Source organism: Oncorhynchus mykiss, chromosome 1, assembly GCF_057628025.1.
Source record: "Oncorhynchus mykiss isolate SJ-2025 chromosome 1, ASM5762802v1, whole genome shotgun sequence".
NCBI lineage: Eukaryota > Metazoa > Chordata > Actinopteri > Salmoniformes > Salmonidae > Oncorhynchus > Oncorhynchus mykiss.
The window spans coordinates 1,748,972-1,765,787 of NC_143022.1; the positions used below are offsets into that span (position 1 = coordinate 1,748,972).

General features: G+C 43.3%; 2 protein-coding genes across 2 annotated transcripts in view; one reads left to right on the plus strand and one right to left on the minus strand.

Moving 5' to 3' along the window:
• LOC149985338 (uncharacterized) overlaps positions 1-16,816 on the minus strand; it is a 175,620-nt gene that overhangs the window by 35,136 nt on the left and 123,668 nt on the right. The gene's annotated exons all lie outside the window — the stretch shown is intronic.
• The window catches only part of atp10a (ATPase phospholipid transporting 10A), a 146,013-nt gene that overhangs the window by 27,308 nt on the left and 101,889 nt on the right, over positions 1-16,816 (plus strand). The window contains exons 3-6 of the mRNA XM_090229608.1: positions 3,467-3,552; positions 10,689-10,795; positions 11,352-11,483; positions 13,433-13,563. Of these exons, the coding sequence (XP_090085734.1) occupies positions 3,467-3,552; positions 10,689-10,795; positions 11,352-11,483; positions 13,433-13,563 (456 nt within the window). The remainder of the gene's footprint in view (positions 1-3,466; positions 3,553-10,688; positions 10,796-11,351; positions 11,484-13,432; positions 13,564-16,816) is intronic.

Here is a 16,816-nt window from a genome sequence, read left to right on the forward strand (position 1 = left end):
TATTATCTATCATGTTGCTTAGTCACTTAATTCCTAGTTACAGTATATGTACATATCTACCTCACTCCCCTTCACATCGATTCAGTACTGTGTATATCACCATGTTATTACCTGGTACTCTGTGTATATAGCCATGTTATTACATGGTACTTCCTGTAAATAGCCATGTTATTACCTGGTACTTCCTGCATAGAGCCATGTTAATACCTGGTACTTCCTGCATAGAGCCATGTTAATACCTGGTACTTCCTGTAGATAGCCATGTTATTACCTGGTACTTCCTGTATATAGCCATGTTATTACCTGTTACTCCCTGTATATAGCCATGTTATTATCTGGTACTCCCTGTATAGAGCCATGTTATTACCTGGTACTCTGTGTATAGAGCCATGTTATTACCTGGTACTCTGTGTATAGAGCCATGTTATTACCTGGTACTTCCTGTATATAGCCATGTTATTACCTGGTACTCCCTGTATATAGCCATGTTATTACCTGGTACTCTGTGTATATAGCCATGTTATTACCGGGTACTCTGTGTATATAACCATGTTATTACCGGGTACTCTGTGTATATTACCATGTTATTACCTGGTACGCCCTGTATATAACCATGTTATTACCTGGTACGCCCTGTATATAACCATGTTATTACCTGGTACGCCCTGTATATAACCATGTTATTACCTGGTACGCCCTGTATATAACCATGTTATTACCTGGTACGCCCTGTATATAACCATGTTATTACCTGGTACGCCCTGTATATAACCATGTTATTACCTGGTACGCCCTGTATATAACCATGTTATTACCTGGTACCCTGTATATAACCATGTTATTACCTGGTACTCCCTGTATATAGCCATGTTATTACCTGGTACTCCCTGTATATAGCCATGTTATTACCTGGTACTCCCGGTATATAACCATGTTATTACCTGGTACTCCCGGTATATAACCATGTTATTACCTGGTACTCCCGGTATATAACCATGTTATTACCTGGTACTCCCTGTATATAACCATGTTGTTACCTGGTACTCCCTGTATATAACCATGTTGTTACCTGGTACTCCCTGTATATAACCATGTTGTTACCTGGTACTCCCGGTATATAACCATGTTATTACCTGGTACTCCCGGTATATAACCATGTTATTACCTGGTACTCCCGGTATATAACCATGTTATTACCTGGTACTCCCGGTATATAACCATGTTATTACCTGGTACTCCCGGTATATAACCATGTTATTACCTGGTACTCCCGGTATATAACCATGTTATTACCTGGTACTCCCGGTATATGACCATGTTATTACCTGGTACTCCCGGTATATAACCATGTTATTACCTGGTACTCCCGGTATATAACCATGTTATTACCTGGTACTCCCTGTATATAACCATGTTGTTACCTGGTACTCCCTGTATATAACCATGTTGTTACCTGGTACTCCCTGTATATAACCATGTTGTTACCTGGTACTCCCTGTATATAACCATGTTATTACCTGGTACTCCCTGTATATAGCCATGTTATTACCTGGTACTCCCTGTATATAACCATGTTATTACCTGGTACTCCCTGTATATAACCATGTTATTACCTGGTACTCCCTGTATAGAGCCATGCTATTACCTGGTACTCTGTGTATATTACCATGTTATCGTTACTCACTGTGTATTTATTATTATGAGTTATACTTGTTTATTATTATTTTTCTATATTATTTCTCTCTGCAGTGTTGAGAAGGGCCCGTCAGTACCATTTCATTGTTACTCTACACCTGTTGTTTATCAAGCATGTGACAAATTAAATTGGAGTGGATTTTAACACCTTGATGAAACTTTGTTTCTCCTTGCTGAAACAAGAAAGCACGTCTTCCGCGGCATAGGCAATGTGCCCCACAATGCAGCAGTAGCTGCAACACACACAGAATTAGAATGAATAGAATGGGCTTGAAAGTTGTAACCTCTAACCTTGGAAATTTGCCTTGTAAACTCATGGGTACACGCTCAATGGCTGCCTGGTATTGTGATGCAATAATTTCCATGGTAATGTAGAATGTTCATTCAAGTGATTTAAAAAAAACAAACTGATGTGGCTCGTCCAATGTAATGTTAGTTGAGTTGAATCAACAAATCACAGCATGGATTTGACTTCCTGCTTCGGTACACTCACGATGGCCGCCTGTCCACCCATTATGACATCATTGACTTGAAAGGGAATTCCCGTTCTATTCATTTGGTTTCAATCTCATTTTACATGCAGTCTGAATGGGTATTACGATGCCCGTGGTCATTTGGCTGGCCGATTACCGTCATCCAAAATTACATGTCCGTTACAGTCCTACAAAGGTGTGAAAAAGTCACATCCACCTGTATTGTCTCGCCATAACTAAAATATTATTTGTTTGGGAGTTGACTGTAGCTCACTCCAATGTGATGAAGAGACTACTTCTACCCCCCCCCCCCCCCCCCCCCACACTAAATGGAATAGGGTACCATTTTAAAGTTGCAGACGTTTTTATCTTAATATCAAATCATTTCTGGGTAACAATTATGTAACTTTGTTTTTCAATTAAAATGTAAAAAAATAAACAAATCGCTTCTTAGCAAAGAGCGATTTCTCAAGAAAGAGTTTTGCTAGGACTGTCTGGAAGTGGTCTGAGAGGGAAGGGGAAATAATGAAAACTAGCTGTTATTGGCACAGTTCTTATTGGTCTATTACAAATTTACCGCATGGTGATGTCACCAGGCAAGCGAAAACTCCCTCCAATCAAAACAGGCTGACAATTCAGGTAGTCCTTTCAAACAGCTCTTACACTAAACAAGGGCATTGTCATTTTCACAGTAAGACACAGGCAAATCACATTTTTGACTAAACTGGGCATTTTAAGACGTAACCATAGAGTCGACCTCTGACATGAAGATTCTAGAACCTAATGATGCTGTCCATGTGAACCAACATTCCACACAGACTAGCGTTGCATTTTGACAAGCTTCTCGGTACACTGACACTAGCTTTATTGTTTGCTCAGGTCTCACACCGATTTGATAAGAATGCTTTGGTCATGACGATTCCTCTTCTACCCTATATAACCTTTACCATCTGAGAGACCAGGGGCTGTATTCACAGTCTGAGTATGAGTGCTGATTCAGGATCAGTTTTATCTGGGATCATAATAAATATGATTATATGGACAGGGAGTACCTGATCCTAGATCAGCACTCCTTCTCTAGGACTCTGTGAATACAGGCCTGTTTTCTCTGGTTCTGACGACTCTGCCTCGATTTCACTCTCACTTGTACACATTTTGGATTCCTTTTAGAAATCAATGAAAATGAAATGACCTACAGAAGAGATGTGGTTTATTGATGAATAGACGTGCATATATCAGAGGTTAGTTGTTTTTAATAAAGGACAGAATTACTAAGTAAAATGTGTATTGTTCTACAGGATTGTGATTTTGACCCGTCCAAATACAACAGCCTCATAGAATGTGAGAAGCCTAACAATGACCTGGCCAGGTTCCGTGGCTACATGTGAGTACGCCTTCATTCTCTTACGTTTATACTACTCAACTTATACTCTTCTCCTACTCTTCTTCTTCATCGTGTCTTGTCTTTTTATTACAGAGAGAGGTTATTTTAATATTGATAGACATCATATGGACATCATATGGATAAAAACTACTTCATCTGGTTATCCGTTCCAGTTGCTCTTTCTGCATTGTGCAGAGATGATGGTGGGTAAAAGTTGATTAGGAACTGGAATCAAACTAACTGGAGGAATGGATGTTTCTGACCCGCACACGATGTCTCAAGTGGCACCCTATTCCCTATATACAGTAGTGCACTACTTTAGACCCTGTGCACTATATAGGCAATAGGGTGCCACTACCATTACCACCATTACCACTACCATTACCACCATTACCAATACCATTACCACCATAACCACTACCATTACTACCACTACTACCACCACCACTACTACCACCACCACTACTACCACCACCACTACCACTACCACTACTATCACTACCACCGCTACCACCACTACTATCACTACCACCGCTACCACCACTACTATCACTACCACTACCACCACTACCACCACCACCACTACCACCACCACTATCACTACCACCCCTACCACTACCACCACTATCACTACCAACACCACTACCACTACCACCACTATCACTACCACCACCACTACCACCACTATCACCACTACCACTACCACTACCACTACCACCACTATCACTACCACCGCTACCACCACCCCTACCACTACCACCACTATCACTACCACCACTATCACTACCACCACCACCACCACTATCACTACCACTCCCACCACTATCACTACCACCACTACCACCACCACTATCACTACTACCACTATCACTACCGCCACTACCACCACTACCACTATCATCACCACCACTATCACTATCACCACCACCACCCCTACCACTATCACCACTACCACTACCACCACCACCCCTACCACTACCACCACTATCACTACCACCACTATCACTACCACCACTACCACCATCACTATTACTACCACCACTATCACTACCACCACCACCACCACTATCACTACCACCCCCACCACTACCACCACCACTATCACTACTACCACTATCACTACCACCACTACCATCACCACTATTACTATCACCACCACTATCACAACTACCACTATCATCACCACCACTATCACTATCACCACCATCACTATCACCACCATCACTATCACTATCACCACTATCACTATCACCACCACCACAATCACTATCGCCACCACCACTATCACCACCACTACTACCACTACCACCACTATCACTACCACCACTACCACCACCACTATTACTACCACCCCTACCACTACCACCACTATCACTATCACCACCACCACCACCACTATCACTACCACTCCCACCACTATCACTACCACCACTATCACTACCACTCCCACCACTATCACTACCACCACCACCACCACTACCACCACCACCACTACCACTATCATCACCACCACTATCACTATCACCACCACCACCCCTACCACTATCACCACTTCCACTACCACCACTATCACTACCACCACTACCACCACTATCACTACCACCACTACCACCATCACTATTACTACCACCACTATCACTACCACCACCACCACCACTATCACTACCACCCCCACCACTACCACCACCACTATCACTACTAACACTATCACTACTACCATCACCACTATTACTATCACCACCACTACCACAACTACCACTATCATTACCACCACTATCATATCACCACTATCACCACCACCACTATCACCACCACCACTATCACTATCACCACCACCACTATCACTATCACCACCACCACTATCACTATCATCACCACCACTATCACTATCACCACCACCACTATCACCACCACTACTACCACTACCACCACTATTACTACCACCCCTACCACTACCACCACTATCACTATCACCACCACCACCACCACTATCACTACCACTCCCACCACTATCACTACCACCACTATCACTACCACTCCCACCACTATCACTACCACCACTACCACCACCACTACCACCACCACCACTACCACTATCATCACCACCACTATCACTACCACTCCCACCACTATCACTACCACCACTATCACTACCACTCCCACCACTATCACTACCACCACTATCACTACCACTCCCACCACTATCACTACCACCACTACCACCACCACTATTACTACCACCCCTACCACTACCACCACTATCACTATCACCACCACCACCACCACTATCACTACCACTCCCACCACTATCACTACCACCACTATCACTACCACTCCCACCACTATCACTACCACCACTACCACCACCACTATCACTACCACCACTACCACCACTATCACTACCACCACTACCACCATCACTATTACTACCACCACTATCACTACCACCCCCACCACTACCACCACCACTATCACTACTAACACTATCACTACTACCATCACCACTATTACTATCACCACCACTACCACAACTACCACTATCATTACCACCACTATCATATCACCACTATCACCACCACCACTATCACCACCACCACTATCACTATCACCACCACCACTATCACTATCACCACCACCACTATCACTATCATCACCACCACTATCACTATCACCACCACCACTATCACTTTCGCCACCACCACTATCACTATCACCACCACTATCACCACCACCACCACTACTACCACTATCATCACCATCACTATCACCACCATCACTATCACCACCATCACTATCACTATCACCACCACCACCACTATCACCACCACTATCACTATCACCACCATCACTATCACCACCACCACTATCACTATCACCACCACCACTATCACTATCACTATCATCACCACCACTATCACTATCATCACTATCACCACTATCACTACCACCCCTACCACTACCACCACTACCACCCCTGCCACCACTATCACTACCACCACTATCACTACCACCACCACTATCACTACTACCCCTATCACTACCACCACTACCATCACCACTATTACTATCACCACCACCACTACCACCACTATCATTATCAACACCACCACTATCACTATCAACACCACCACTATCACTATCAACACCACCACTATCACTATCAACACCACCACTATCACCACTATCACTATCATCACCACCACTATCACTATCATCACTATCACCACTACCACTATCACTACCACCACTACCACCACCACCACCACCCCTACCACTACCACCCCTACCACTATCACCACTATCACTATCATCACTATCACCACCACTATCACTATCACCACCGCTATCACTATCACCACCGCTATCACTATCACCACCGCTATCACTATCACCACAGCTATCACTATCACCACCGCTATCACTATCACCACCACTATCACTATCACCACTATCACTACCACCATCACTATCACTACCACCACCACTATCACCACCACTATCACTATCACCACCACTATCACCACTACCACTATCATTACCACCCCTACCACTACCACCACCACCACCCCTACCACTACCACCCCTACCACCACTATCACTACCACCACTATCACTACCACAACTACCACCACCACTATCACTACTACCACTATCACTACCATCACCACTATTACTATCACCACCACCACTACCACCACTATCACTATCAACACCACCACTATCACTATCACCACCACTATCACCACTATCACTATCATCACCACCACTATCACTATCATCACTATCACCACTACCACTATCACTACCACCACTACCACCACCACCACCACCCCTACCACTACCACCCCTACCACTATCACCACTATCACTATCACCACTATCACGATCACCACCACTATCACTATCACCACCGCTATCACTATCACCACCGCTATCACTATCACCACAGCTATCACTATCACCACCGCTATCACTATCACCACCACTATCACTACCACCATCACTATCACTACCACCATCACTATCACCACCACCACTATCACTATCACCACCACCACTATCACCACCACTATCACTATCATCACCACTACTATCACTACCACCACTATCACCACTACCACTATCACTACCACTACCACCACTACCACCACCACCACCCCTACCCCTACCACCACTATCACTACCACCACTATCACTACCACAACTACCACCACCACTACCACCACCACTATCACTACTACCACTATCACTACCACTATCACTACCATCACCACTATTACTATCACCACCACCACCACTACCACCACTATCACTATCAACACCACCACTATCATTATCACCACCACCACTATCACTATCAACACCACCACTATCACTATCACCACCACTATCACCACTATCACTATCATCACCACCACTCTCACTATCATCACCACCACTATCACTATCATCACCACCACTCTCACTATCATCACCACCACTATCACTATCACCACTATCACTATCATCACTATCACCACTACCACTATCACTACCACCACCACCACCCCTACCACTACCACCCCTACCACCACTATCACTATCACCACTATCACTATCACCACTATCATTATCACCACCACTATCACTACCACCACTATCACTATCACCACCGCTATCACTATCACCACCGCTATCACTATCACCACCACTATCACTATCACCACCGCTATCACTATCACTATCACCACTATCACTATCACCACTATCACTACCACCATCACTATCACTACCACCACCATTATCACCACTATCACTACCACCACCACTACCATCACCACCACTATCACTATCACCACTATCACCACCACTATCACTATCACTACCACCACCACTATCACCACGATCACTACCACCACCACTACCATCACCACCTCTATCACCACTATCACTATCACCACCATCACCACCACCACTATCACTACCACCACTACTATCTCACTACCACTACCACCACTATCACTATCACTACCACCACTATCACCACCACCACTACTACCATTAATACTACATTGCCATCACCACCACTACCATTACCACCACCATTACTACCATTACTACTACCATTACCACCACCATTACTTCCATTACTACTACCACTAACATTACCACCATTACTTCCATTACTACCATTACTATTTCCATTGCCACCATTACCACTACCATTACTACCACCACTACTACAGCCTCTATAGAGTTACTGTAGAGAACAGTGTTACTGACTACTACAGCCTCTATAGTGTTACTGACTACTACAGCCTCTATAGTGTTACTGACTACTACAGCTTCTATAGTGTTACTGACTACTACAGCCTCTATAGTGTTACTGACTACTACAGCCTCTATAGTGTTACTGACTACTACAGCCTCTATAGTGTTACTGACTACTACAGCCTCTACAGTGTTATTGACTAATACAGCTTCTATAGAGTTACTGTAGAGAACAGTGTTACTGACTATTACAGCCTCTATAGTGTTACTGACTACTACAGCCTCTATAGTGTTACTGACTACTGCAGCCTCTATAGTGTTACTGACTACTACAGCCTCTATAGTGTTACTGACTACGACAGTCTCTACAGTGTTACTGACTATTACAGCCTCTATAGTGTTACTGACTACTACAGGCTCTACAGTGTTATTGACTAATACAGCTTCTATAGAGTTACTGTAGAGAACAGTGTTACTGACTATTACAGCCTCTATAGTGTTACTGACTACTACAGCCTCTATAGTGTTACTGACTACTACAGCCTCTATAGTGTTACTGACTACTATAGCCTCTACAGTGTTACTGACTATTACAGCCTCTATAGTGTTACTGACTACTACAGCCTCTATAGTGTTACTGACTACTACAGCCTCTATAGTGTTACTGACTACTATAGCCTCTACAGTGTTACTGACTACTACAGCCTCTATAGTGTTACTGACTACTACAGCCTCTACAGTGTTACTGACTACTACAGCCTCTATAGTGTTACTGACTACTACAGCCTCTATAGTGTTACTGACTACTACAGCCTCTACAGTGTTACTGACTACTACAGCCTCTATAGTGTTACTGACTACTACAGCCTCTATAGTGTTACTTACTACTACAGCCTCTATAGTGATAGACTACTACAGCTTCTATAGAGTTACTGTAGAGAACAGTGTTACTGACTATTACAGCCTCTATAGTGTTACTGACTACTACAGCCTCTATAGTGTTACTGACTACTACAGCCTCTATAGTGTTACTGACTACTATAGCCTCTACAGTGTTACTGACTATTACAGCCTCTATAGTGTTACTGACTATTACAGCCTCTATAGTGTTACTGACTACTTCAGCCTCTATAGTGTTACTGACTACTACAGCCTCTATAGTGTTACTGACTACTATAGCCTCTACAGTGTTACTGACTATTACAGCCTCTATAGTGTTACTGACTACTACAGCCTCTATAGTGTTACTGACTACTACAGCCTCTATAGTGTTACTGACTACTATAGCCTCTACAGTGTTACTGACTACTACAGCCTCTATAGTGTTACTGACTACTACAGCCTCTATAGTGTTACTGACTACTATAGCCTCTACAGTGTTACTGACTACTACAGCCTCTATAGTGTTACTGACTACTGCAGCCTCTATAGTGTTACTGACTACTACAGCCTCTACAGTGTTACTGACTACTACAGCCTCTATAGTGTTACTGACTACTACAGCCTCTATAGTGATAGACTACTACAGCCTCTATAGTGTTACTGACTACTACAGCCTCTACAGTGTTACTGACTACTACAGCCTCTATAGTGTTACTGACTACTATAGCCTCTATAGTGTTACTGACTACTATAGCCTCTACAGTGTTAAGTGCCTTCTAAGGAAAGACCACAATGCATTGCAGCATGAAGATCTATCGAGCTGTTCAGTGCAACACACACACAGGTGGTCTGAGTTCAGAGGAATGTTACGTGTTGATGGTACCTTTGCAGTCAAAGGTCTTTTTATAATATGCAGATTATTCTAGAGGAATTGATCATATGTACATTTTGTGTCTCCTAGTCATCCAGTGATATTGAATGCTCTGTATCTTGTCTGTGAACAGTACCCATCGCAGTGGAAGGAGAGATGGCCTGTACAAAGACAACTTGCTGCTGAGGGGCTGTACCATCCGCAATACAGAGGAGTGTGTGGGGATCGTCATCTACGCAGGTAAACACCCCGGCTCTTTCCTTTCTCCTTACCTCCTTACCTCCTTACCTCCCAATCACAATGCATTGGAGGACACGGTCAAGGAGGTAAGGCAGCCCGATATACACCCTGGCTCTCTCTCAAAGGAGTCTTTCCTCAGTTCCTCTCATCCTCTCACCTCCTTCTCAAAACGCATTGGAGGAAAAGGTTTGAGAGGCGCGACCTTGACCGATCATCTCCTCCAATGGGGTTTAGAAGCGAGCAAGGAGAGGAGGAGCCTCTGTTTCGCACCCTGTCTGGCTCCATATCCATAGTGTCTGAGGCGGAGTGCTGATCTGAGATCTGTCCCTATAATCCTATTCATTATGATCTAGAAGGAAAACTGATCTAAGATCTGTCCATATAATCCTATTGATTATGCTCTAGAAGGAAAACTGATCTAAGATCTGTCCATATAATCCTATTCATTATGATCTAGAAGGAAAACTGATCTGAGACCAGCACCTACTCTGAGCTGCTTTGTGGATTCTGGCCCTGTACTGTATGAACTGTATGTTAACAGCCAGTTGTGTTGTAGGTCATGAGACTAAAGCCATGCTGAACAACAACGGCCCTCGCTACAAACGCAGTAAACTGGAGAAACAGATGAACGTGGACGTGGGCTGGTGCGTCATCATCCTATTGGTCATGTGCCTGCTCTCTGCTATCGGTACGTATCGCAATATAGTACCGCTGTGAGGTAAACTACGTTCCCCAAAGAGCTGAAGGGGTTTAAGTCAGACAGTCCTGTGGAAATCTATTGGCACGTTGAGGATGTCCTCTACAAAACGGACTCCTGTTTTTGAAAGAGTTCCAACATACGGGACGTTATTAAACTCAGCAACAAACAAAAAAAAAGAAACGTCCTCTTACTGTCAACTGCGTTTATTTTCAGCAAACTTAACAGGTGTAAATATTTCCATGAACATAACAAGATTCAACAACAGCGGCAGGGTACAACAGCGGCAGTGGTTAGAGCGTTGGACTAGGAACCAAAAGGTTGCAAGTTCAAATCCCCGAGCAGACAAGGTTCAAATCTGTCGTTCTGCCCCTGAACAAGGCAGTTGACACACTGTTTCTAGGCCGTCATTGAAAATAAGAATGTTCTTAACTGACTTTCAAATAACTGAGACCTAAACTGAGCAAGTTATTGATTTTGTCCCTGAACAATGGGGGGGGGTCAAAATCCAAAGTAACATGAGCCTGCAGGAAGTGTACCACATGAGGGAGGAGGATTTCTTCCCTGTAACACACAGCGTTGAGATTTCCTGCAATGACAAGCTCAGTCCGATGATGCTGTGACACACCGCCCCAGACCATGACGGACCCTCCACCTCCAAATAGATCCCGCTCCAGATTACAGGCCTCGGTGTAACGCTCATTCCTTTGACGATAAACGCAAATCCGACCATCACCCCTGGTGAGACAAAACCGTGACTCGTCAGTGAAGAGCACTTTTTGCCAGTCCTGTCTGGTCCAGCAATGGTGGGTTTGTGCCCATAGGCGACGTTGTTGCCGGTGATGTCTGGTGAGGACCTGCCTTACAACATGGCTACAAGCCCTCAGTCCAGCCTCTCTGTCTGAGCACTGATAGGCGACGTTGATGCCGATGATGTCTGATAAATACCTGCCTTACAGCAGGCCTACAAGCCCTCAGTCCAGCCTCTCTCAGCGTATTGTGGACAGTCTGAGCACTGATGGAGGGATTGTGCGTTCCTGGTGTAACTCGGGCAGTTGTTGGTGCCATCCTGTACCTGTCCTGCAGGTGTGATGTTTGGATGTACTGACCCTGTGCAGGTGTTGTTACACGTGGTCTGCCATTGCGAGGGCGATCAGCTGTCCGTCCTGTCTCCCTGTAGCGCTGTCTTAGGCGTCTCACAGTACGGACATTGCAATTTATTGCCCTCGCCACATCTGCAGTCCTCATGCCTCCTTGCAGCATGCCTAAGGCATGTTCACACAGATGAGCTGGGCTCCTGGGCATCTTTCTTTTGGTCTTTTTTAGAGTCAGGAGAAAGGCCTCTTTAGTGTCCTAAGTTTTCATAACTGTGACCCTAATTGCCTACCGTCTGTAAGCTGTTAGTGTGTTAACGACCGTTCCACAGGTGCATGTTCATTAATTGTTTATGGTTCATTGAACAAGCAGGGGAAACAGTGTTTAAACTCAATCAACAAACATGGATGTAGAATATATACATAACAGCCTGTAACAAGGCCACAAACATGGACGTAGAATATATACATAACAGCCTGTAACAAGGCCACAAACATGGACGTAGAATATATACATAACAGCCTGTAACAAGGCCACAAACATGGACGTAGAATATATACATAACAGCCTGTAACAAGGCCACAAACATGGACGTAGAATATATACATAACAGCCTGTAACAAGGCCACAAACATGGACGTAGAATATATACATAACAGCCTGTAACAAGGCCACAAACATGGACGTAGAATATATACATAACAGCCTGTAACAAGGCCACTTCTTTTCTAGCTGTCATGACCTGACCTGAATTTGATTTAATTGATTTGACCTAATTGACCTGTTGATTCTCCAGGGTTGTGGATGTAGTTAGTCTATAATGACCTTTGACCTTGTTGTGTTAGGTCATGGCTTGTGGATGTATCAGTACGGAGATAAGAGACCCGTGTTTGATGTCCTTAGTCCTGAAGGAGCCGAGCTGTCACCTGTCCTGTCTGCCGTCTATCTCTTCCTCACCATGATCATCGTCTTTCAGGTACGCCCTCTCTATTCTATTCAATTCGCTCTCACTCCCTCTCGACCAATGGGCTTTAATTGGCATGGAAAACATACACTGAGTGTACAACACATTAAGAATAAATCAAATCAATGTTTATTTGTCACGTGCGCTGAATATACAGTGAAATGCTGAATATAACAGGTGTAGTAGACCTCACAGTGAAATGCTGAATACAACAGGTGTAGTAGACCTCACAGTGAAATGCTGAATACAACAGGTGTAGTAGACCTCACAGTGAAATGCTGAATACAACAGGTGTAGTAGACCTTACAGTGAAATGCTGAATACAACAGGTGTAGTAGACCTCACAGTGAAATGCTGAATACAACAGGTGTAGTAGACCTTACAGTGAAATGCTGAACACAACAGGTGTAGTAGACCTTACAGTGAAATGCTGAATACAACAGGTGTAGTAGACCTCACAGTGAAATGCTGAATACAACAGGTGTAGTAGACCTTACAGTGAAATGCTGAATACAACAGGTGTAGTAGACCTTACAGTGAAATGCTGAATACAACAGGTGTAGTAGACCTTACAGTGAAATGCTGAATACAACAGGTGTAGTAGACCTTACAGTGAAATGCTGAATACAACAGGTGTAGTAGACCTCACAGTGAAATGCTGAATACAACAGGTGTAGTAGACCTCACAGTGAAATGCTGAATACAACAGGTGCAGTAGACCTCACAGTGAAATGCTGAATACAACAGGTGTAGTAGACCCTACAGTGAAATGCTGAATACAACAGGTGTAGTAGACCTTACAGTGAAATGCTGAATACAACAGGTGTAGTAGACCTTACAGTGAAATGCTGAATACAACAGGTTTAGTAGACCTTACAGTGAAATGCTGAATACAACAGGTGTAGTAGACCTTACAGTGAAATGCTGAATACAACAGGTGTAGTAGACCTCACAGTGAAATGCTGAATACAACAGGTGTAGTAGACCTTACAGTGAAATGCTGAATACAACAGGTGTAGTAGACCTTACAGTGAAATGCTGAATACAACAGGTGTAGTAGACCTTACAGTGAAATGCTGAATACAACAGGTGTAGTAGACCTTACAGTGAAATGCTGAATACAACAGGTGTAGTAGACCTTACAGTGAAATTCTGAATACAACAGGTGTAGTAGACCTCACAGTGAAATGCTGAATACAACAGGTGTAGTAGACCTCACAGTGAAATGCTGAATACAACAGGTGTAGTAGACCTCACAGTGAAATGCTGAATACAACAGGTGTAGTAGACCCTACAGTGAAATGCTGAATACAACAGGTGTAGTAGACCTTACAGTGAAATGCTGAATACAACAGGTGTAGTAGACCTCACAGTGAAATGCTGAATACAACAGGTGTAGTAGACCTTACAGTGAAATGCTGAATACAACAGGTGTAGTAGACCTTACAGTGAAATGCTGAATACAACAGGTGTAGTAGACCTTACAGTGAAATGCTGAATACAACAGGTGTAGTAGACCTTACAGTGAAATTCTGAATACAACAGGTGTAGTAGACCTCACAGTGAAATGCTGAATACAACAGGTGTAGTAGACCTTACAGTGAAATGCTGAATATAACAGGTGTAGTAGACCCTACAGTGAAATGCTGAATACAACAGGTGTAGTAGACCTCACAGTGAAATGCTGAATACAACAGGTGTAGTAGACCTTACAGTGAAATGCTGAATACAACAGGTGTAGTAGACCTTACAGTGAAATGCTGAATACAACAGGTGTAGTAGACCTTACAGTGAAATGCTGAATACAACAGGTGTAGTAGACCTTACAGTGAAATGCTGAATACAACAGGTGTAGTAGACCTCACAGTGAAATGCTGAATACAACAGGTGTAGTAGACCTCACAGTGAAATGCTGAATACAACAGGTGTAGTAGACCTTACAGTGAAATGCTGAACACAACAGGTGTAGTAGACCTTACAGTGAAATGCTGAATACAACAGGTGTAGTAGACCTTACAGTGAAATGCTGAACACAACAGGTGTAGTAGACCTTACAGTGAAATGCTGAATACAACAGGTGTAGTAGACCTTACAGTGAAACGCTTCCTTACAGGCTCTAACCAATAGTGCAAAAAAGGTATTAGGTGAACAATAAGTAGGTAAAGAAATAAAACAACAGTAAAAAGAGAGGCTATATACAGTAGAGAGGCTATATACAGGAGAGGCTATATACAGGAGAGGCTATATACAGTAGAGAGGCTATATACAGTAGAGAGGCTATATACAGTAGAGAGGCTATATACAGTAGAGAGGCTATATACAGTAGAGAGGCTATATACAGTAGAGAGGCTATATACAGTAGAGAGGCTATATACAGTAGCGAGGCTTCATACAGTAGAGAGGCTATATACAGTAGAGGTTATATACAGTAGCGAGGCTATATACAGTAGAGAGGCTATATACAGTAGAGAGGCTATATACAGTAGAGAGGCTATATACAGTAGAGAGGCTATATACAGTAGAGAGGCTATATACAGTAGAGAGGTTATATACAGTAGCGAGGCTTCATACAGTAGAGAGGTTATATACAGTAGCGAGGCTATATACAGTAGCGAGGCTATATACAGTAGAGAGGCTATATACAGTAGAGAGGCTATATACAGTAGAGAGGCTATATACAGTAGAGGCTATATACAGTAGAGGCTATATACAGTAGAGGCTATATACAGTAGAGGCTATATACAGTAGAGGCTATATACAGTAGAGGCTATATACAGTAGAGGCTATATACAGTAGAGAGGCTATATACAGTAGAGGCTATATACAGTAGAGAGGCTATATACAGTAGAGAGGCTATATACAGTAGAGAGGCTATATACAGACATCGGTTAGTCAGGCTGATTGAGGTAGTATGTACATGTAGATATGGTTAAAGTGACTATGCATACAATGCCTTGCGAAAGTATTCGGCCCCCTTGAACTTTGCGACCTTTTGCCACATTTCAGGCTTCAAACATAAAGATATAAAACTGTATTTTTTTGAGAAGAATCAACAACAAGTGGGACACAATCATGAAGTGGAACGACATTTATTGGATATTTCAAACTTTTTTAACAAATCAAAAACGGAAAAATTGTGCGTGCAAATATTTGTTCTTCACTGGTTGACCTTTTCTTGTGGCAACAGGGCACATCTTGCTGCTGTGATTCACCCAATAAATATGGGAGTTTATCAAAATTGGATTTGTTTTCTAAGGTCTGAGTG